Source organism: Pteropus alecto, unplaced genomic scaffold, assembly GCF_000325575.1.
Source record: "Pteropus alecto unplaced genomic scaffold, ASM32557v1 scaffold37, whole genome shotgun sequence".
NCBI classification, from domain to species: Eukaryota; Metazoa; Chordata; class Mammalia; order Chiroptera; family Pteropodidae; genus Pteropus; species Pteropus alecto.
This window is the reverse complement of record NW_006440605.1, coordinates 820,501-843,300: the sequence shown is the minus strand read 5'-3', so window position 1 is coordinate 843,300 and position 22,800 is coordinate 820,501. Positions and strand designations below refer to the sequence as shown.

Here is a 22,800-nt window from a genome sequence, read left to right as displayed (position 1 = left end):
CTTAGCTGGCCATGTCACCATCTCGTTGGACCTTTCCTACAGGTGCAGGAGCCCACCATCTCCCTGAGGCACTGCTGTCTCCCACCTCCTGACCTTTGCATTCGCGCCCCACTCCACCCTACCACCACCTCCTGGGACACCATTCACATTACTCCTTCCCCCAGCAAACTCTGCTACACTCGCGTCTCCTCTCGTGTCTCAGCCCAGGCCCCCAACTCTCCCCTGTGCCATCCAGCCTCATCCAGACACTCCCCTCAATCCGGGCCATGGGATTGCGTGTTTGAGGGGGAGGCAGTGTGTGTCTGTTGGCCCTGACCCGTCCTTATCGCCTCCTTGGCCCGCACAGAGCATGTGCCCTCGGAGCTGTGGGAGCCCTTCTACACTGACCAGTACGCGCAAGAGCACGTGAAGCCCCCGGTGACGCGACTGCTGCTCTCGGCAGAGCTGTACTGCCGGGCCTGGCGCCAGGCGCTGCCACAACTTGAAACACCCCCCAGCCCCGCTGCACTGCTGGCCCTGCTGGCGCGCAGGGGCACGGTGCCCTCGCTGCCCGAGCGCCCAGTGCAGGAGGCGGACCTGAGACACCAGCCTATCCTCATGGTAAGGCCCCGCCCCTACCCGTTAGGTCCCGCCCACTGGACCTGCCCCTTTCCAGGGCTCCGCCCACCAACCCTGGCTCCTCCCAAAAGATACTACTCTGGCCCTTGAGGACTTGCCAGCCTGGCCCACCAGATCCTGAGACCTAGTATGTGACCTCAAAGTCTGGCCTATTAGGAGTGGCTCTTCCAGGACCCCTATCTTGGTTCGTTTCCCGAAGCCTCACCCACTAATCCCGGCACTGCCCCTCAAGCCCCTCCCACTTCCAGGTTCTTATCCTTCAGTCTTGGCCGGTAGAGTAGAGCCTCCTTCCTGCTCTTGTCTCACCCTTCAGTCCTTGTCCCCACAGGGAGCCCACCTGGCTGTCATTGATGCTCTCATGGTTGTCTTCGCCTTCGAGTGGACAAAGACGCTACCCGGCCCCTTGGCCCTGGCCAGCTTGGAGCATAAGCTCCTTTTTTGGGTGGACACGGTAGGTGGGGTTGGGCCACCATGGGCTGGGAGCCAGGATCACCCAGTGACCGGGGCACTGACCTCTCCTGGCCCCCCAGACCATCCGGCGGCTGCAGGAGAAGACGGAGCAGGAAGCAGCACAGAGAGCATCTCCCTCAGCCCCTGCAGATGGGGTGGCACCAGCACAGCCCTCGGTGAGGCTAAGGCAATGGACGGTGGGAAGGACAGGTGGTCAGAGGGCTGGGTGGGCAGGGCAGGGCTGTGCCTCTGGCCGTTTGCGCATTGACAGGGTTGGAGGTGACTCTCTCTCTCTCTCTGCCCTCTCCCCTGTGCCTGCTGCTCTCTCCTCTTCCTCTCTGGCCTCAGTGCCCCACACGCTGGTACTGGAAGCTGGTTCCTGTAAGTGGGGCCATATCACTGCCCCGTCTGCCTGTCCTGCTTGTCGCTCTGTCTGTGTGTTTTCTGCCTGCCTGCTCCTCCCTCCCCCAACTGTGAGCAAAGGAGGTGGGACCCCAGCCCTGGGGACAGAGAGAACCCCTCTGTAAACCAAGGGAAGGTGGGAGTGAGTCTCCGTTGTTCACTGAGAGGGCAGACCCCTCCCCAGTTACCTGATGGGATGACCCCTCCCTCCTCCCATCAATCAAGAGGACTCCCTTAGGTCTCCACCTGAGCCGAGGGAGGGACCCCGCCGGCGTTTCTGAAGGGAGAACCCAGCCCATCGACACATAAACTTAACCCCAATGGGCAGGGCACATGGAGTAGACGCCCCCCCAACCAAGAGAAGACCCTCAAACCCAGAAAAAGGTGGCAGATCCTTCTTAACTGAGACTCCAGATTCTCTAAGGATAGATCCCGGCGGGGGTGGGTGGGGGTCACGGGGGTGCTTATCCCTGAAGCACAAGGAGAAAGTGACTGCTACTTGTGGGGAGGGGGCTTTGGGCTGGGTGGGGTCCTCACCTTTGCTCACTCCGGGGCCTCTTTTCCCCCATCCTGGGGCCTGGGTTGGGGTTCTTGTCCTGCCTACCTGCTTCTTCTGCATCCCCTCCCCAAGCTGGGACCTGGGTCTTTTGTGGGGGAAGATTCCCTGCATGGGAGGCTGCTCTGTAGTGTCCCTCCAGGCTGGGAGGAGCTGAGGTCCCCAAAGCCAGCCAGCGTGCAGTCAGGGAGCTGAACGGCCAGGGCTCAGAACAGGGCTCAGGGCTTTCCTCTCCCCCACTCCCGGAGGTGTGCTTAGGGGCCCAGCAAGTCAGCACCCCTCCCGCCCCGCTGACGGCTGCTCCTCTCCCCCCAGCACGCAATTGCCTTCTGTTTGAAGGAGTCGGGGAACAAACCCCCCATGGTAACGTATCCCCCACCCCGGGGTCCCAGGAGTCCCTGCCCCCAGCCCCCGCTGCTGGCCTGGCTGCTCGCAGACACCTCCTCTGCCTCTTGCTGCTGCCCTTCCCCTGCTCCAGGCTGGCCCCTCACTCTGGCTCTGGGACCCCTGGCTTCACTCCCCCTCATGGCGGAAACCCCAGGCCTCCCTGCCCAGCCTGCATGACCTCTGACCTGGGGGCCAGCCTGACCTCTGACCTGATCCGGCTCCCACCTACAGATCCGATACCGCAAGGACCGTGCCGTGGCCCGACGTGCACCCTGCTTTCCCACTGTGACTGGCCTCCAGGACCTGGCGAGTGGGGCCGCACTGGCTGCCACAATCCACTGCTATTGTCCCCAGCTGTTGCGACTCGAGGGTGAGTGAATGGGCCTGGACCAGATCCCGCCCTGGGGAGTCTGGTGTCCTAAGACCCAGGAGTCTGTCCCCAGAGTGGTATAGTCACTATGAGTACAGCTTCCAGAATTGGCAGACTTGGGTTTGAACCTCCCTCTTCCCCTGATTAGCTGTGTGATCTCACCTAAGTGTCTAAACCTCTCTGCGCTTCATGTGATTCATTCCTGCAGCAAGTATTTCTAAAGTGTGAACTGTGTGCCAGACCCTATGTTAGACTCCAGGGATCCAATGAGAACAATTACAGAGCTCAGGCGACTCACATCCTGGTTGGGAGAAAAAGACAATAAGTTCATCCAGAAGAACATTCCAGATGTTAAGTGGTCTGTAGGGTGCCAGGTGATCAAGAAAAGCTTTTTGAGTTGAGTTCTTGGGGACCTAGTGATCTAGGCAATGGAAGTAGTAGAGGCAGAGACCTGACGAACAGCCTATCACAGTACCCACCTGGTGCAGGGCATGTGGCACCAGGCCCATAGGGGGTCCTCCATGTCAGTTGGCTGCTGGGTCCCCCCTCCCTGTGGCCCCCTCCTCCTTCCCGTAGTCCCAGGCATCCTGTTCCTACAGAAGTGTGTCTCAAGGACCCCATGTCCGTGGCGGACAGCCTGTACAACCTCCAGCTCGTGCAGGATTTCTGTGCCTCCCGCCTTCCTCGTGGCTGCCCATTGTCCCTCGAGGACCTGCTTTATGTGCCACCTCCCCTCAAGGTAAGGCCATTTTGGGGCCTGGTAGGCTGATGTGGGCATCCAGGGCTGTGGGTCTTGTGAGCTGACCCTGCCTTCCACCTCCAGATCAACCTGGTGGTGCTGCTAGCCGAGATGTTCATGTGCTTTGAGGTGCTGAAACCTGACTTCGTGCAGGCCAAGGACTTGCCTGATGGTCACGGTGAGGCCTGGCCCTGGGTCCACCTGGGGGTGGGGAGGGCCAAGCCCCGCCTGACCCTCCTCTCCCTGCTGCAGCCGCCTCCCCCCGGGCCACAGAGGCTTCCACCCCTCAAAATAGCAGTGGTGGCAGGTACGGTTTCCCCGCTGGGTGAGTGTGCACAGCCATGATGGGCTCCTCCCTGCTGGGCACTGGGACGGGCTAGGGGATGCTCTGATCTCCACCCTGGGAGAGGTGAGGGAGGAGCTCCTACGGCTGACGTGCATCTCTTGGCAGTTCTCCTGTGTTCAACTTCCGCCATCCACTCCTGTCACCCGGTGGCCCCCAGTCCCCACTACGAGGATCCACAGGTGAGGGCAGCCCTGGAGACCCCCACTCAGAAAGACTGCCCCAGCTGGTGCCATGTCATCTTGTGACCCCTCCATTGGGTCCCTTTGACACTTGAATGACCCTATGGAATGACACACTGATTCCCACAATGACCTCCCCAGTGGCTCAGCAGGACTCTCTAGTGATACTTAATGGCCTCTAGGTATCCATCCACATAATGACTCATCAGTGACACCCCCTGGCTGACCCCACCCAGGGTCCCCAGTGATCCCCACAGGGACCACTGACTGACCACTCACCACCCTTCCCAGGCTCCCTGAAGTCCTCCCCATCCATGTCCCATATGGAGGTCCTCGGCAAGGCCTGGAACCGGCAGCTCAGGTGAGTGCATCTCAAAGGCCCAGGCAGTGGAGAGGGCTGGGCCAGGGCAGGGCCAGGGCTTGTCCCGGGGGCTAACCCCTCCCTCTGGCCGCCCAGCCGCCCCCTTTCCCAGGCAGTATCGTTCAGCACCCCCTTTGGCCTGGACAGCGATGTGGATGTCGTCATGGGAGACCCCGTCCTACTTCGCTCAGTCAGCTCAGACAGCCTGGGTCCCCCGCGCCCCGTGTCAGCCCGGACCCCTGCCCAGCCACCCCCGGAGCCTGGCGACCTGCCTACCATTGAGGAGGCCTTGCAGATCATCCACAGTGCCGAGCCCCGGCTGCTCCCAGACGGGGCTGCCGATGGCAGCTTCTACCTCCACTCCCCTGAGGGGCCCTCCAAACCGATGCTGCCCTCCTCCTACCCGCCGGACAAGGCACCTGCCTACTTGCCCCACCTGGAGGGCGCTTCAAAACCCTCTTCCTGCCAGGCAGGGGAGGTACTGAAACCACCGGCCCTGTCTGAGGGCTCGCCGAAGGCAGTGGCTTCGTCCCCAGCTGCCAGCAACTCTGAAGTGAAGATGACCAGCTTTGCTGAACGCAAGAAGCAGCTGGTAAAGGCTGAGGTGGAGGCCGGAGTGGCTACCCCAGCAACACCAGAAGCCCTGAGCTCAGAGATGAGTGAGCTTGGAGCCCGGCTGGAAGAAAAACGGCGGGCCATAGAGGCTCAGAAGCGAAGGATCGAGGCCATTTTTGCCAAGCACCGCCAGCGTCTAGGCAAGAGCGCTTTCCTGCAGGTGCAGCCACGGGAAGCTGGAGGGGAGGCCGAGGCCGAGCCCGAGGCCGAACCGAGCCCAACCCCTAGTGGGGAGCGGCCGGCGGGCGAGGGCCAGGGTGAGCCGTCCCCACGGCCCAAGGCAGTGACCTTCTCACCAGAACTGGGCCCAGTGCCCCCTGAGGGGCTGGGGGACTATAACCGGGCAGTCAGCAAGCTGAGTGCTGCACTGAGCTCATTGCAACGGGACATGCAGAGGCTCACGGACCAGCAGCAGCGGCTCCTGGCCCCACCTGAGGCCCCTGGGCCCGCCCCGCCTCCCGCTGCGTGGGTCATCCCTGGCCCTACAATGGGTCCCAAAGCTGCATCCCCTAGCCCTGCACGGCGTGCCCCAGCTGCCCGGCGCAGCCCTGGGCCCGGGCCCAGCCCGACACCCCGCAGCCCGAAGCATGCCCGACCAGCAGAGCTGCGGCTGGCGCCACTGACGAGGGTGCTCACGCCTCCCCATGATGTAGACAGCCTCCCCCACCTGCGAAAGTTCTCGCCAAGCCAGGTGCCTGTGCAGACGCGGTCCTCCATCCTCCTGGCAGAGGGGCCACCTCCTGAAGAGCCCTCGGCAAGGCCAGGCCTCATCGAGATCCCACTGGGCAGCCTGGAAGAGCCCTCGGCCGAGGAGGAGGGAGACGGGAGTCCCCCTGGAGCTGAAGATTCTTTAGAGGAAGAGGCATCTTCAGAGGGAGAACCCCGCACTGGGCTGGGCTTCTTCTATAAGGTACATCACCTGAGCAGGCGTGGGGTTTGGAAGGTCAGTCAGCAGGTGCGGAGGTGGATTGGGCAGGTGGATGGATGGGCAAGTGGACGATAGGGCATTCCAGTGGATGGGAAAATAGATGGAGCTGGTGGATGGACAGGAGGTGGGTAGGTAGCCAAGTAGGAGTGGGCAGACAAGGTGTGTGGGGTGCATAGAGTGTAGATAAGTAGATGGATAAAGGCGTGCAGACGGATAGAGGGGTGGGTGACGGACAGATGGACAGGATGGATAAACAAGGCTTGGGTCTTCCATGGCGTCTCTCCTGCTCGCTCTCTCCTTCACACTTCCCCACACCAATGGTCTCGCCAGTTTTCCTGACCCTGTTCCCTGTCCATTCTTCATCCTCATGGCACCCCCAGCCTGGGCCACCGTCTCTCACCTGGACACCTGCAGTCACATCCTGACTGGTCTATACTGCTCCCCACCCCAATCCCTGGCCATTTTCAGCTGAGCAGCCTGGACCACTCTCCTCACCCCTTCCCAGTTGTCTGCCTCCTCCTCTGGATTGCCTCCTCCAGGAAGCCTTCCTCGGTGCCCCAAGGCGAGGAGATACGTCCCTCCCCATAATGCAGACCGGTAGCTGCCTGTTGGTGTAATATCAGATTGTCTTCCCCACCGAGTTAAGTACTCTGTGGGAGCAGAACCCAGGTCTGTCCCATCTGTCGTACCCTAGGACCCGGCACTTGGGGCTGTGCACAATGCGGGTACCAATTAAATGCCTTTAGAATAATTAAAATAGAAAGGACAGGTGAGTGGCTGGCAAGCTGGGCTGACGGATCAGACTGGCCGTGCCAGGGGAGGGGAGGCCAGCTGGACTCGGTATCTGCCCCCAGGATGAAGACAAGCCCGAGGACGAGATGGCCCAAAAGCGGGCCAGCCTGCTGGAGCGGCAGCAGCGGCGGGTGGAGGAGGCACGGCGTCGGAAACAGTGGCAGGAGGCCGAGAAGGAGCAGCGGAGGGAAGAGGCTGTGCGGTAAGGCTGGGCCCGGTGCCAGGGACCCCTGCCGCCGCTGACCCTGTGGTCTGACTGCTTCATTCCCTCCATCTGCAGGTTGGCCCAGGAGGCAGTGGCCGCCAGTCCCCCAGCTCCCACAGCACCCCCAGCCCCTGCTGCCCAGGCTCCAGCTGAAGAAGAGGTTGGCCCCCGGCGGGGGGAGTTCACGAGGCTGGAGTATGAACGCCGGGCCCAACTGAAGCTGATGGATGACCTGGACAAGGTGCTGCGGCCACGGGCCTCAGGGACCGGGGGACCAGGCCGGGGTGGACGGAGGGCCCCCCGGCCACGCTCTGGTTGCTGCGATGACTCGGCCCTGGCACGAAGCCCAGCCCGTGGCCTGCTAGGTGAGGACACTGTGGGGTGCAGCCTGCCCAGCACCTCTTTCCAGGGCTTGCTAAATGGGGCCTCTCTGGGGGAAGGATCTCAGGGGTGCAGGGCATATGTGAGTGATAAGGGTCTCGGGCGAGGGTGCCCTGCTTGCTAGGTGAAGACCTCCAGAGAGAGATGGGGCCTGCAGTAGGGTAAGGGCTGTTGGGCAGAGCTGGCCTCAAATTCTTTCCACGGCTTAATGGATCAGACCCCCTCGGAGGCTGCACAGGGTGAGGGTCTTGGGCAGGGCTGACCCCACGTTCTCTACCCAGTCTGCCAGGCAGGTCCCCACTGGGCACTTCCGGATGTAAGGGGTCTTTCGGGTGGGGCCTGATCTGATGCCCTCTACCCCCAGGTTCTCGGCTCAGCAAGGTCTATTCTCAGTCCACCCTGTCGCTGTCGACTGTGGCCAATGAGGCCAATAACCTTGGTGTGAAAAGGCTCACATCTCGGTGAGTTTGGTCTGGGCAAGTGGCCTCTCAGAGTCTATGTATGTGCATGTGTGTGAGCTACAAGTGTGCTACGGCATGAGTGTGTATCTGCAACTAAAGGGATGAAAGGACGTGTACAAATGGGACTGTCTGTACCCGACGGAGAAGAGCTAAGCATGTGCCCTCTGCGCCTGAGGGAGTGGTCGGCGTGCCTGAGGCCGGAGAGTGCAAGAGGCACGCACGGACCTGGGAGGATGTGCCAGACGTGTCCGTCTTCCGCTCTGCACAGGGTTCTGGGCTGTCCTTTCCCTGGTCTCACTGCATACTGAGTAGCTTTACCCACCACTGACCACTTTCCTATCCCATCCCTTCCTCCCTGCAGGGCTCCGTCCCCATCCGGCCTCATGTCCCCGAGCCGACTGCCTGGGAGCCGCGACCGTGACTGGGAGAATGGCAGCACCGCCTCCTCCCCAGCATCAGTGCCTGAGTACACGGGTAAGCGGGGCTCCTGGCAGTGAGCACTGAGCCCCGTCCTGGGTCATCCCTCTGACCATCCCTCCCCCTAGGTCCTCGGCTATACAAGGAGCCCAGCGCCAAGTCCAACAAGTTCATCATCCACAACGCCCTGTCACACTGCTGCCTGGCGGGCAAGGTGAACGAGCCGCAGAAGAACCGAATTCTCGAGGTGAGCCTGCGCCAAAGGGGTCTAGGGGCCAGCAGGAGGGTCCAAGGCCCCACTGGGCTGGCTGACCATGTCTCCCACCCACTAGGAAATTGAGAAGAGCAAGGCCAACCACTTCCTGATCCTCTTCCGGGACTCGAGCTGCCAGTTTCGGGCCCTCTACACACTGTCAGGGGAGACAGAGGAGCTGTCCCGGCTGGCAGGCTACGGCCCCCGCACAGTCACACCTGCCATGGTGGAGGGCATCTACAAGTACAATTCTGACCGCAAGCGCTTCACCCAGATCCCCGCCAAGACCATGTCCATGAGCGTGGACGCCTTTACCATCCAGGGACACCTCTGGCAGAGCAAGAAGCCCACCACTCCCAAGAAGGGGGGCAGCACCCCCAAATAGCCCCGCCCCAGGTGGTGCTTGACCACCACTCTCTCAGAGGACAGCCTGGAAGACATTCAGTGGTTATTCCTGGGCCCTGTCTGTCCCCAGCCTTGTCTGGGTGGGCCTAGAGTTCCCACCACCTTAACTTGTCCCGTCCTTCTGTGGGGGCTGAGCTGGGAGGATCAGGGACTCAGGGCTCAGCTCAGTCCCCTGTCTGTCCTCCCCACTTTCTTGAGTAAAATAAAGAGACCTTGAGCGCTGACATCTCCCTGAGGTTAGCTGGGGTGCCCGTGATGTCTGCCTGAGGGTTTTCCAGTTTCCTGTCTCCTGGTCACTCTTGAACCTGCTTCCAGACCCTTGTTGGTTCTCATGCACTTCCTGCCAAGGTCACAACTTCCCTGCCAACACCCCTTATGGCCACTTCACAGCTGCTTTACTGACCTGTTAGGCACAGGAGACTACTGACCAGCCCTCCTCTCCCGAGCCCCAGCTCACTTCATTTTCCTCTGTGGTTGTAATTACTGGCCTTGCCTGGTACTTGGTCCACAGCCAACTGCTAAGCTTGATCATTCCTCCTCCAGCCACCTGCCTACCTTTCTAGGCTGTTAACTACCCTGGGTCAGGGATTCCCGTGTTCTCTCCTCTGAGCTCTACATCTGAGAGTCCAGCTGCCTCCTGGCAAGGCCACTGGATGTCTGATACAGACTCTAAACCATAAGTTCAAGCCAGACTGATCTCCCATTCTCCCTGCAGCCCTGGCATGCCAGGTGAGGGACTGGCTTCTCCAATACCATCCAATACAGCACATTTTACCTCCCAAAGCCTCTTCTGTTGCTCTCATTTCTCTGTCCCCATGACCCCCAGTCCAAGCCAATAGCCTGGGCCTCCCCACATCCCCAGATGCCTCCTGTCACAAGTCAACCCCCCATAGCAGCCTGCATGGCCTATTCAGGACACAAATCTGATTACATCCCTGAATGCTTAAAATCTCTTAATAGCTTAGAGCCCGATAATGGTTTCCCAGAGCTTAGGACTAAGGGCCACACCCTTCTATGGCCCATGGCTGAGGTCTAGCTCCTGGCCACTGTCCAGGAGAGAAGTGCCTTGCTAACTAAGTCCCAGGACCAGGGACTGCCTGCCTCCCAAGCTTGCTGACCAGTTCTCTTGGGGGGAGGCTGGGAATCTCTACCTGCTGATTGGGGTGGTGGGGAGGGGACAGACAGGCCCTAGGTGGCAGGGGTTGGTGAGACCTAGGCAGTTGGGAGCAAGGTGCCCCAGGCTCAAGGATCAAGGAGGCCTCAGGCAGCAGAGAGACTGGTCTCCTAGTCCAGAACTGGCTCTGCAGGATGAAGATGGGTGTGTGCCCTGGCCCAGAGCCCGGCTGCCCCACCTCCCCTACCAGCCAATCGGGAAGTGGGGGGCTGGGCCCAGGACCAGAGTGAGAATGAGCTGGCAATCCCTTCGGGCACCTGGCAGAAGGAAGGGTGGGCAAGAAGGAAGCTCAGACTACGTCCTACAAACACAGGCTTCATTGTGGGGGGTGGGGAGTGGGTGTCAGTCTTCCTTCAGGCTCCCGAACACTGCGGCCGGCACGCTCTGCTGTTCCAGCCGCACCTCTGCGGGGAGGGGAGGAAGGCACGGTCACTCTCCAGCTCTCCAGAAGGGGATCCTGCCCCACCTCCCCCACCACTCTGCCGGCCCCTCACCATTGGGCTCAAGGTCCATCTCATCCTCGTCCTCATCCTCGCCCAGCTCAATCTCCTCTGGGTTGGCCTGCTGCGCCAGCTCAGCCAGCTCCTCCCGGGATGCGTCGCTCCTGGGGTAGATAGAGGCCACACAGCTCAGCTGGGCCCAACCACTTCTCCAGCCTCCCCAGGAACCTCCTTCCGGAGGAGCTCGCTCACTCCCAGCCTCCAGCCCCATCCTCACCTCACAAACAGGATCTTGTTCTGGGCCCTCGGGGGCTGGTCGCGCTCGGCCTCAGCCGCCAGCTGCTCTGCCCGCTGCTCCAGCAGCTTCATGTCATCCATACCGCTCTGCCCAGGGGCGAGGTCAGACACTGGGGGGAGGGTCGGGAGTCAGACGCTGTGAGTGGGCCCTCTCCACAGCCACACCAGCTGCCTGATGTCCTCACCTGTCCCCGACGCCCTAGACCTCAATGAGTTCTCAGTCTCAGACCGGGGTGGTAGAGGTAGACCGTGATGCTCCCAGACCCATGAAGTCAAGGTTGGGCAGAGGGCGGAGGGAGGACCCACAGGCCCCAAAACCGGGAACTGTGCTGCCCAGGGCAGACCTGGCAGGGGAGGGGTGGCCACTGCTGCTCACCGGTGCCTGTGGCGCTGCCAGACACCTTGAGCATCTGCGAGGCCATGAAGTTGACCTGCGTGTTGTACGTGGCCTGCACGCTCCGGCGGATCCGCAGCATCTCCCGGATGGTGTCCTCATTGCCATGCCGGACCTCGAAGTCCTTCCACGTTTGCCAGAAGGCCCCAGTTGTCTGTGGAGGGTGGAGGTGTCTGTATGAGCTGGCCCACTCGGCTGCAGCTTCTCAACGCCCGCCCACCTGCCCCGGGATCCATCCCTACCCGGGGGTCGCAGATCTGAGAACAGAAGCTGTAGATGGCTCGAGCTCGGTCTATCTCCCCTAGCTTGCATTCCATGTCTGCAAACCTCAGGCACATCTCCCGGGCATGTTCGTCCGATAGCACCTGGGTGACAACAGGGTCACAATGAAGAGGCGTGAGGTGGAAAGAGAGCTGCTTCTGGATTTCCCACTAAACCAGGATGGTCCCTGAACTTCCAGAATACCCCTCCCAGTCCCCAGGCACAGGCATGCTCGGATCTCTAGCCTGCAGGACCCCTCCCACCCTCTAAGGGTCCCCCAGCCCCCACTCTTCCCCCTGCAACAGGCACCTCGATGGCTTTCTGGTAGATGCCACGGGTGTGGGTGACTCCATAGATCTCGGCCGCCCGCTTGATATAGATATTGAACATGTCATACTGCTGGGCGGGTTCCACAGCCCGGGTGGCGCGCTCGTACACAGCCATGGCGTGCCGGGCCAGGCCCCACTCCTCCTCCAGCTGTGCGTACAGCAGGTACAAGGCTGCAGCAGGACAAAAGGGGAGTCGGAGGTCTGTGGCCTGGCCCACAACACCCCTCCCCGCCCCACCACCCTGCACAAAGCCACCTGGCCCTCCTCACTCTTTGCGTATTTAGGGGGGCAGCCATCCAGCGCCTGCTCAAAGAGGTCCCGCGCCCGCTCCAGCTTGCGGCCCCCGTAGCGGGCGATGAATTTTGTCAGGTAGGTACTCCAGATGTCTGACACATTAGGCCACTTGAACAGTGAGATGCCACGCTCGTATGCCTGCCCCGAGAGAGGGAGCTGTGTGTGAGTCCGCAGGACGAGACCACCTGGCTGTCTGCCAGGACACTCCTGCCTGTGTCTCCTTTGGGCTCAGTGAGTGGGGCCCAGCCCTGTCCACCCCTTGCTACAATCATGGAGCAGTCAAAAGGGCCTATGTATTGTCTGTCTCCCCCAACAGACTGTAGGACCCCCAAAACAGGGTCAGACCAGGACTAAGTCACCAGTAGGTGACGTAATGAGTGAAGGAGGTGGATCCTCAGCTCTGCAGACACTAGAGCCCAGGCCAAGGGGCAGGGCCTGTCACTCAGGCGGGGGATGGCACATGTGTACTTGTACAAACTCCCATCCATGTATATATGCACAGTATCCAAATGTACACGTGTACACATACGACACCCTATGGACCTACGACCCGTCACCTGAGCAGCAGAGACAGCCCCCACACAGCCACACCAACGACAGAGGCAGGACTTGGCGCCTGAGATGGGATGAACTGTGTCCTCCAAAATTCATCTTTAAGTCCTAACCCCAGCATCTTAGAATGCGACTGTATTTGGAAATAAGGTATTTACAGAGACAACTAAGTTAAAATGAGGTTATTAGAGTGAACCTTAATTCAATGACAGTGTTCTTATAAGAAGAGGAGACCCAGACATGAAGAGACACCAGAAACATGCACACACACAGGGAGAAGACGATCATCTACAAGCCAAGGAGAGAGGTCTCAGAAGGAACCAACCCTGATGACACCTCGGTCTCAGATTTTCGGCCTCTACAACTGTGAGAAGATAAATTTCTGTCCTACAAACCGCCCGGCCTGTAGGACTTTAACAGCAGCCTCAGCAGATTAGCAAGCACAGTGCTCAAGGCACCAGAGTAGAGGACACCGCTGCCTGGAAGCTTCTGATTGGCCCTCACCTTGAAGCTCTCCTCGAAGTATTTGTGCTCCTCCAGAAACATGGCGTAGTTGATGACAATCTGGGGGGTGGCAATGCGCAGGTCCAGGATGCGGTCATACACGGCCTTGGTAGACTACAGGGGCGGGGACAAGTCGGAGTGTGTCCGGGGGGCTGAGTCAGCGGCCCCACCCCTCCCGTGACCTGTTGGGTCTTGACAGCTTACCTGAAAGGTGCCAAGGCTCTCTTCCAGGTCGGCAAGCATGGACCACACCTTCAGTGATTTGTACACGCGGTTCTGCACAGGTTCTGAGCCATCGAAGTACTCAGCCCGGCGGGCAGGCAGCGCTGTCGCCTTCTGCAGAGAGAAAGCAGAGAACATGAGTTGGGAGCATCCCAGGCTGGGCCACACACCACGCTCCCCTCCCCCATACCCTGCGTGGTATTTACCCGCAGCAGCCGCAAGGCCTGGTCATAATTCTCGTGCCGGAGCTCCAGCTCGCCACACTCACACCACACGCTCGCCAGGTCATCCACCTGTTTGAAGCTCACCTTGGTGGCCTTCTCTAGGATGATGCGGGCCTGCCAGGACAGGGAGAGGCTAGGCTGAGACCCTGACCACCCACCTGCCCCTGGGTCATCTGAACAAGGATGCATTTGTGCTTACACGCAACATGCACGTGCAAATGCACTCACATCATCCAGCTGCCCGTTGTCCTCATAAAACTTGGCGAAGGCTACCCACAGTGTGTGGGGTTTGCCCGTAGCCTTGAAAGGGTCCACTGTCTGCACAGCCTCTGTGTACGTGTTGATGATCTGGGCAGGAGACACTGGGTCAGGCTGGATGATTGGGGCCGTGGCAGGTGAAGGTGGGGTGGGGGACACAACTCTGAGGGTACGGAGCAGTCACGCACCTCCCGGGGACGGCCCTGGTGCAAGGCCACGCGCTTGTGCCATTCATGCACATGGTGCGGGTTCTGGCGCAGCAAGACACTGTTGAGGAGCAGGGGCCGCCGGCTAATGAGCTGCTCAAAGCGGGCCAGGCGCAGCTCAAGGTCCACGTCATCTGGGACCCATGGGGAGGGCCGGGGAAGTGGAAGTGAGGGTCTCGGTACACAGCCACCTGTCTCCCAGCCCTCTTTCCTTCCAGCCCTTGGCCAAATGCTCTGGGTCTTCCAGACTCATCCCACTGTTCACCCTGCCCCCTCTCTGCTGGCCCCAGCCTGAGCTGCCCCCAAACCACACTCACCTGACTTGCCCCCAGCCTGCACCTCTCCCCCAGAACTCTTTCCTTGCCAAGCTCTGCATCCATCCAGCACTCCCTCCCCACCCCACCAGTGTCCAGGCCAAGCCTGAGATGTATCCCCGGTCCTGGCTAGTTGCCAAGATTCTTCCCCTGCCCGCAACATCCACCAGCCTCCCTCCCTGCTGGCCTGACCTACCACCTCTTCCTCTCCCCGTCTCCCAAACCCTGCAAGCTACAACGGCCGACTCTCCACCAGCCCAGGACTGCCCCAGGAGCTCGCTCACCCTCCTCCTCCCGCCCCAGCTCTGAGGCAGTCTCCATCTTAGCTGCAATCATGCTCTCCTCGAACTGGGCATAGCTGTCGAACACCTGCGTGAAGTCTCGCACGGTCATCACGGTCCGGATGGCCTCCTCGTATACATCCCGAGCCTGTGGGGCCAGGGAGGGGTGAAAAGGGAGTGCTGGCAGTGAAGAGGCATGTGTCCCCCCCACGGACACTGGGAATCTGGCAGCACCACCCTTGGCATCAATCCCAAGTTGGGCTCCTCACAGGGCCTTCCCCTGGGCCTGCGTACTCCCGGGGGGCTGCTCCACTCCATCAGGCCCTGGGCAGTGATGCCTGGCAGAGCCAGGACTGGAGCTGTCTCCTGCCTTGCTAGAGTGATCTGGAGACTTCAACTCCTCCTCAGTAAACTGAGAGTGACAGCCACTCGTTCAGAGTCACCGCAAGACTCAAGGGAGATGTGTCAAGTGCCAGGCACACAGGTCCGTTACGAGAACCCTAAATTCAGCTCAGCCGCAGAGAGCTCAGTCATTGCTACTAAGCGCCTCTTATGCCCACCCCACCCTCCTTCACCAGCTTGCATTCTCCTGCTCGCCCTGCTCCCCCAAGCTTGGGCTCTACCGCCTCACCCCTGCCCCTGGCTGGTCCTGCTCCTCTGCCTCCACCTGGTTGCTGGTTCATCTCGTGCCACCAGCCTTGGCCCATGCATTCTATTTTAAGTGGCAGCCTAAACAGTCACTGTAAAATGGACACTTGGCCACGTCTCAAGCCTGGCTGGTGGCTCTACCCAGTGGGATGCAGCCAGCCTCTTCCCTAGCCCTTCACAGGCCACTCTCTCCATTCAGACTCACTCCCCTCTGCTCCCGCCTCCTCCAAGCCCCCAAAAGCCCAAGCTAGCCCCTCTGGGGACTTCTCAGGGCTCTATGTACCTATCATCCCGCCAGCATGCGCCTCCACTGCCCAAGGACGAGAGAGAATAATGTAACATGGACATTGACTATAAAAAATAATGTAAAAGAGGCCACTTTAAAATGGAGTCAGAGCTGCCACCCCAGAGGGACTGCTGTGCACGTCTTACTCCTCAAACCTTGAAATCTTAAAACACGGCAAAATAACATTTGAACTGAGCCTAAAGCAATTTTGTATCTTAAATCACTGTTTGCAAAGAAAAAAGAGCAGATATTATGACTACTGGACTAAAAATCAAAAACATTGTTACAAATCAACATCACTATGTTAGCTTATCTGCACCTGTAGAAATTTCTTCCTTTTACTCACATAATCTTATTCTTTTCTCATAAATACCTTGCCTTGACTCCTAATCGGAACACTATTTGGGTTTTTGCCTTAATCAGTGCCTTCCAAAACAGTTATTCTTTTGGATCTCAAATAAACGCTTATTCTCTCGCTTGGTTGGGCCTTTTAGGTTAACAACACCTGGGGAGTGACCCTCCTATCGACCACCTGCTCGGTACTTGATTTGTGAGGGTGCAACTGTCATGCTCACGATTTTTCAAATGAAGATACCCAGGCTTAGGGGGTGCAGGCCACACAGCCATGGAGAACCCAGGTCTGGCTGACCTCGGGTGGGTGTGCTTGCCAGCAGGCCTTCAGGAGAGCAAACGTGTTCACGGGCTCTCTGTATGCAACCTCCTTACATGTGTGTCCCCATGCATCTCCCGAGTGCCATACACTGGTGGGAGAGTGTGCTCACACACCTTCTCGAAGTGGCCACTGCGGATGTAGTAGTCGGCCAGCGAGCACCAGAGCTTGCCCAGCTGGTCGGTGAAGCGGGTGAGGCCCCCGCGGATGATGGCGTCCACGTTGAGCGACTGCACTTTGTCCGGGTTCTGGGAGATGAGGTCACAGAGCTCGTGCCACAGCTGCAGGGCCCAGGAAGGAGTCTTAGCCTCGGCCCTGAGGGGGTGAGTCCTCCCACCTGGCCCTTGTCTAGCCTTATGCCCACCTGGTAGTTGGACTTGCCGGCCTTGGAGACGAAGCGCTCGTCATTTACCACGGTGGCCAGGCGCTGTGCAGCCTCGTCCAGCCGGTCGCTCGACTTGAGGTACTCGATGTACTCCTCTGCGCTCTCAGGACTCAGCTGGGCACCGACCCACCATGCCGGCAGTCAGCAGGGCCACACTGCTGTGGCCCCTTCCCCACCCAGTGGCTCCGGGCAACCCATCAGACTGCCACCACTGTCCTGGCCCTGCCATCCCAGTCTTAGCCATGTCTGTCCATCCTGGGCCCCATGGGTCCATCCTTGGTCCCATCAATCCAGCCTGGGCCCTACTGATCTAGCCTTGGTCCTGACTACTCCACCCTGGGCCCCACTGGTCCAATCCCAGTCCTGACTGGTCTGGCTTAGACATCAATGGTCCAGCCTGCACAGGCCAGGCCCTAATTTCATCACAAGCCTGCTACCCAAAAGCCCTGTGCTAAGGGTTTCACGATGTGTAAACGACATTATAGGTGTGAGAAAACCACACAGCCCCATCCTGTTTGCACCCTGACTCTCCACCCTGCCTGTTACACATTCCCATAGCTGTTTGTCTCCCACTCCTTGCCGTCTCATGGTTGCAGTTTTACTCTGGTTTGCAACGTGGTAAGCCCGTGTGTATTTGTCTGCCCAGTTAGACTGAGAGCTCCCTGAAGGCAGGTACTGTCTTAGTCACACTGTCCCCAGCACGTGTCTCAATGTCCTCTTCATCCTGCCACGTGCTGGGGACACACGTGAAACAGGTGTTGGAAACTATTTGGAGAATAAACAAATAAACTGCAAACAAGAGCCTGCCTACCTGTCTCGAGGAGCCCTTTTCCCACATACTATTAGGTGACATCCCGCATGGGGTTAGTGTCCCACTGAGCCAGTTGTGGGAATTCTTGACCTAGAGAACAGATCCACCTGCCTGACCTGGCCCCGCCTCACTCTCCAATAAGCTTACCTTGAGGAAGCGCCGGTAGCCCCGAACGGCTGTCTCAGGCAGTGGGTGTGAGCGCAGGAAGCGCAGGTACAGGGGCCAAATACGAGAGTGCTGTGTGATGGGCAGTGCCCGGAGGGCACGGTCAAAAGTGCGGCGGGTGTGAGTGACGCGGCCTTGGTCCATCAGGAATTGGCAATAGTCTAGCCACAGACGTGGCATCTGGAAGCATGAAGAGAGGCAGGGTTTGAGCTGCTGGCACTATGGCACAAAGACACCTGATGTCTTACAGCCAAGTCAAGAAAGCAGCAGGATCCAAAACCCTGTCCCTTCACGGCTAAGTCTAGCTCAACCTCAAGTGCACAGAGACAACAGGACTCCAACTTCCCCTGCTTCATCCACGTCCACGGACTTTGGGCCCCACCTCCCCACTCATCCCCTGGCCCAGCTCCTCCCGCCCCCACCAACCTTGTGCATAAACACAAATGCCCTCTCGTGGCAGTTGTTGACATCTTCATAGGCAGGGTCAGTCACACAGCGGGGCTTCACTTGTGCCCGGCGTGCCTTCAGGTAGCGGTACCAGAGTTTGTAGCTGGGGGGTAAGGGGAGGAGGTGCACAGTGATTAGTCAGCTTTCTGGAGCCCCAGAATCCTTCACCCTGTCCCACGAGGCAATTGCTGGGAGAAGGAGTCTGGGGAGGAGTGACAAGTCTCAGCAATGAGGGGTTAGGCTGGGACATCAGGGAGGGTGAAATGACTCATCAGAGAATGTATAATCAGTGACAGAACACAGAGCAACCACCCGGAACCTACTGGCCAGTGCTATTACGACTGGACAAGGTGGGGTGGGGGCTGGAGGAGGCAAAGCAGCTGGAACTGCTCCCACCTGCAGGGCAGCAGCTTGAGCGCGCGCTCATACAGCTGATTGAGCCGGGGCTTCGGGGCTCCCTGTTTGAACTCGATGTAGCGGAGCCAGCATTTGACGGAGAACTGGTTCCGCATGATTTCTTCCTCATAGGGGAGGTCCTCTTCATCCTGCCAAGGCCAGGGAATGGGGAGGAGAGAGACCTGCCCTCAGAGCTTGAGCACAGCACCACTCCACTCCAAACACCAGACCCTTACCCATACCCCAGTGCCCACCCTCGGAGCCAGGTCACCAGATGCCCAGATACCAGGACTCGGTCCAGACTTAGCCCTCAGAATTCTACTGCCCACAATCTGACCCAGATCATCAGATGCCTCAGTCATAGGGTTCTAGGCCAGACATAAGACCATCACCCAGACACCAGTCTTTTGGCCTTCTAAATCAAGCTACCCACTCTCTGGCCCAGAGCACCAGACTCGTTAGGCTCCCTAGTCCAACACCAGGCCTCTGCCCTGGGCAGCACGCCTATACTTCCTCGCAACATGCCTTGTCCTGGATACCACGTCTCTGGCACCTCAGGCTCTCACTAAAGTGCCAGAGTCTAGTTCGACTGTGCCCCAGAACTTGGAAACTGAACCTTTATTTCAGAAAGACAAATATGGACCACACATCAGGCCTTTAGCCTGGACACTGAGGAATACAGTGAAGAAATAAAATGACATAGGTCCTATATAAAGCCACAAAAAAAGCCTCATTAACTTCAAAAAGACTGAAATCATGTCAAGCATCTTTTCTGATCACAATAGCATGAAACTAGAAATCAATCACAGGGAGAAAACTGGAAAGCACACAAATATGTGGAGACTAAACAACATGCTACTAAACAACCAACGGACCAAAGAGGAAATTAAAACTGACTTCGAGACAAGTGAAAATAAAAACATAACTTTCCCAAATTTATGGGAAAAGCGATTCTAAGAGAGAAGTTCATAACTATACAGGCTCACCACAAGAAACAAGAAAAATCCCAAATAAACAATCTAACTTTATACCTAAAGAAACTACAAAAAGAAGACCAAACACCCAACTTAATCAGAAGGAAGGAAATAATTACAATTAGAGCAGAAATAAAATAGATATTAAAAAAAAGAAAGAAAGATCAATTAAACTAAGAGCTGGTTCTTTGAAAAGATACACAAAATTGACAAACCCTTAACTAAACTCATTAAGAAAAAGAGAGAGCCCAAATAAGTCACTAATGAAGGAGAAGTTACACCACCACAGAAATACAAAGAAATACTAAAGAGTACTACATACGATTAACTGCCAACAAGTCCAACAATTGAGGAGAAATGAATAAATTTCTAGAAGTATGCTACCTTTCAAGACTGATCCAGGAAGAGAAGGAAAATCTAAACAGACCAATTACTAGCACTGAAATTGGAGTAGTAATCAAAAAACTTTCAACATATAAAAATCCAGGACCAGACAGCTTCGCAGTGAATATTACCAAATATTTAAAGAAAAATTAATACCTGTATTTCTCAAACTATTTCAAAAAATTGAAGAGAATGCTCTCAAACTCCTTCCACAAAGCCAACATTGGCCTGATACTCGAACCATACAAAGACATTACAACAAAATTACAGGCCAATATCACTGATGAACGCAGATGCAAAGATTCTGAACAAAATACTAACAAATCAGATTCAACAATATTTTAAAAGAATTATACACCATGACCAAGTGAGATTTATCCCAGGGATGCCAAGGATAGTACAACATCCATAATCAACCAATGTGATACATTGCATTAACAAAATTGAACATAAAAATCGTATGATCACCTCAATAGACACAAAAAGCATTTGACAAAATTCGACATCTTTTATGATAAAAATTCTCAACAAGTGAATATAGAAGGAACACACCTCGACATAGTAAAGGCTACATATGACAAACCCACAGCTAATATCACAATCAATAGTGAAAAGCTGAACACTTTTCCTTTAAGGTCAGGAACAAGACAAGGATGCCTACTATTCAGTGCAGTTGGCCGTCTTAGCCACAGCAATCAGACAAGAAAAAGAAATAAAAGGCATCTGAATTGGAAAGAAGTAAAACTCTCACTGTTTGCAGCTGACATACTATATATAGAAAATTCTAAAGACTCTACCAAAAATTAGAATAAATGAATTCAGAAAAGTTGCATGATGCAAAATCAATACACAGATATCTGTTGTGTTTTTCTATACACCAACAATGAATGATCAGAAGGTAAAATTAAGAAAACAATCCCATCTACAATTACATCAAAAAGAATAAAATACCTAGGAATAAATTTAACCAACAAGGTGAAAGACCTGAACTCTGAAAACTATAAGAGAAAGGAACTGAAGAATAAATGGAAGGCTACACCCTGCTCATGGATTGTAAGGATTAATATTGTTAAAATGTCCTTAGTACCTAAAGCAATACACAAATTCAAAGCAGTATCTGTTAAACTATCAATGGCATTCTTCTCAAAACTAAAACAATTCATCTTAAAATTTACATGGAACTACAAAAGACCCCAAATATCCAAAGAAATCTTGAGAAAGAACAAAGTGGGAAGTATTATGCTTTCAAGGTATCGAAGCTACCTAGGTGTCCACAGGATGGATGGATGAAGATGTGTTGTGTGTGTGTGTGTATATATATATACACACACACACATATGTGTTGTGTGTGTGTGTATACACACATACACACACACACACACACATATATATACACACACACACTGATGTATACATACATACATACAATGGAATATTAGTCAACAAGAAGGAATGATATCTTGACATTTGTGACAACACGGATGAACCTAGAGGGTATTATGCTAAGTAAAAGTCACATAGAGAAATACAAATACTGTATGATCTCCTTTACATGTGGAATCTAAGAAAACAAAAGAGAAAAGACCCACAGGTATAGAGAACAAGCTGATGGTTGCCAAAGGGGAGCGGAGTGGGGGAATGGGTAAAAAAAGGAATATTCCCAAAACAAGAAAAAAAAAGAAAGAAAGAAAATGGAGTCACTATAGTCAAGCTGCTAAATTACTAAAAAATCAAGTAGGTTGAGATATAAGGAAACGACTCTATTCTTAACTATCCTGAGAACAGACGTTTTGAACTTCCTACTCTTGTGTCACTGCCTGGATTTACATCAGTTTGTTGTGTATCAATACCTGGACATACACCAGACCTCCAGATGACCCTCTTATTACCCTCAGAAGGACTTAATATTCAAGCCACTTGACATGACCAGACATCCTGGCACCCAAACTCTAGACGACCTGGTGCACATCATCCAGACCAGATGACATCTGACTGATAACCATCCTGGATCAATCCTACAGGTTAAGAATGCAGGGCTTATTATTTTCAAGAATGTACCTTCTACCATAAGAACTCAACTTTTCTCTCCTCTTCGGAATACTTCTGGATTTCTGCCTAGCTTTGTTTCCAGTTCGCAAACTCTAAGACCCTTGAATAAATCTTTACTACTTATTTCTAGCGAAAGCCTCCAGACTCTTTTTGAGTTCGTGGGAAAACATCAAGAATCTAGTGAACATGCCAGGCCTCTACTCTAGATACCAAGTCGTTGACTCTTCAGGATCCCACTGGCCATTGCCTAACCAGCTCATCAGCAGATCTTTATTTGACTCCAGGGTTCTCCTAAGCCAGACACCAAGCCTTTATCCCAGAAACTAAGTGTCAGGACCAGACCTAGGCCATAATCCGGGACACCAAGCCTTTACCGCAGAAACCAAAACCCTAGCCTGGTCACCACACTCTTTACTTCAGACACGCGGCCTCTCAACTATTCGAATTTCCCTCCTCTCCCGCTCCCAGCGCGCTCTTATTTCCCACCCTTCGGCCCTGGACACCACAGCTTTAATCTGGACAGCAGTTCTTTATTTAGGCCACCTGGGTTCCGGCACCAGAATTTTACTCCTGGCCAGCCTGGTCCGGACATCACCATACGGCCTCCGGTCCATTAGGATCCTCCCGCTCTCGGGCTGACAGAGCTTTGGCCCAGATCCCCGAAGGTCACGCCTGAACCCCCCTGCGGCATCCAGGCGCCTATGCCCCCAGCGTGGGCTACTCCCAGCTCCACAGCAGACTCACAAAGACAAGGTCCGGCCGCTCTGGCCGCGAGAGTCGCGCCATCACCACCATTTTCCTGGCTTTCCAGCTGCAGGCCGGAGTCGCGTTAGAATGACGTCTCGCTCTGCATGCCCCGCCCCGCCTCCGATCCAGACTCATTTCCTATTGGCTAACCCCTTCCCAAGAGCGTGTCCCATGTTGTTGACTTTCGCTTAGACGTCGCCAGCGACCGGAAGCAGAGAGTCGG

At 56.1% G+C, this 22,800-nt stretch overlaps 2 protein-coding genes across 2 annotated transcripts; one reads left to right on the top strand and one right to left on the bottom strand.

The window, feature by feature from the left end:
• Nucleotides 1–321: 321 nt before the first annotated feature.
• Nucleotides 322–9,145, top strand: CAMSAP3 (calmodulin regulated spectrin associated protein family member 3; the record flags this gene model as incomplete). Its single annotated transcript, XM_025050537.1, has 17 exons — nt 322–600; nt 947–1,069; nt 1,149–1,244; nt 2,342–2,389; nt 2,645–2,783; nt 3,383–3,522; nt 3,607–3,700; nt 3,775–3,829; nt 3,974–4,047; nt 4,339–4,408; nt 4,505–5,933; nt 6,806–6,945; nt 7,024–7,313; nt 7,694–7,790; nt 8,152–8,264; nt 8,336–8,454; nt 8,540–9,145. Coding segments are annotated over 17 exons (3,612 nt in total), but the record flags the coding sequence as incomplete, so codon positions are not given.
• A 1,189-nt stretch (nt 9,146–10,334) lies between these two features.
• On the bottom strand, nt 10,335–22,719 carry XAB2 (XPA binding protein 2). The gene is made up of 19 exons (XM_006917240.3): nt 22,575–22,719; nt 18,424–18,572; nt 18,007–18,130; nt 17,563–17,760; nt 16,584–16,718; nt 16,336–16,500; nt 14,619–14,763; nt 14,003–14,154; nt 13,785–13,904; nt 13,539–13,670; nt 13,315–13,446; nt 13,111–13,224; nt 12,030–12,192; nt 11,741–11,931; nt 11,413–11,535; nt 11,153–11,324; nt 10,757–10,886; nt 10,534–10,643; nt 10,335–10,443 (listed from the first exon to the last, which is right to left on the bottom strand). The coding sequence occupies exons 1-19, from the start codon at nt 22,710–22,712 to the stop codon at nt 10,382–10,384; spliced, it is 2,655 nt and encodes an 884-aa protein (XP_006917302.2). The 5' UTR covers nt 22,713–22,719; the 3' UTR covers nt 10,335–10,381.
• Between the last annotated feature and the right edge of the window lie 81 nt (nt 22,720–22,800).

Excerpts from the sequence above, each read along its gene's own strand:
- XAB2 (XM_006917240.3), bottom strand. The coding sequence starts at position 22,712 with ATGAGTCTGGATCGGAGGCGGGGCGGGGCATGCAGAGCGAGACGTCAT. Across the intron at positions 13,671-13,784 it reads ACAACGGGCAGCTGGATGAT|GCCCGCATCATCCTAGAGAA; the intron begins GTGAGTGCATTT and ends CTGTCCTGGCAG. Across the intron at positions 11,325-11,412 it reads CTCAGATCTGCGACCCCCGG|ACAACTGGGGCCTTCTGGCA; the intron begins GTAGGGATGGAT and ends CACCCTCCACAG.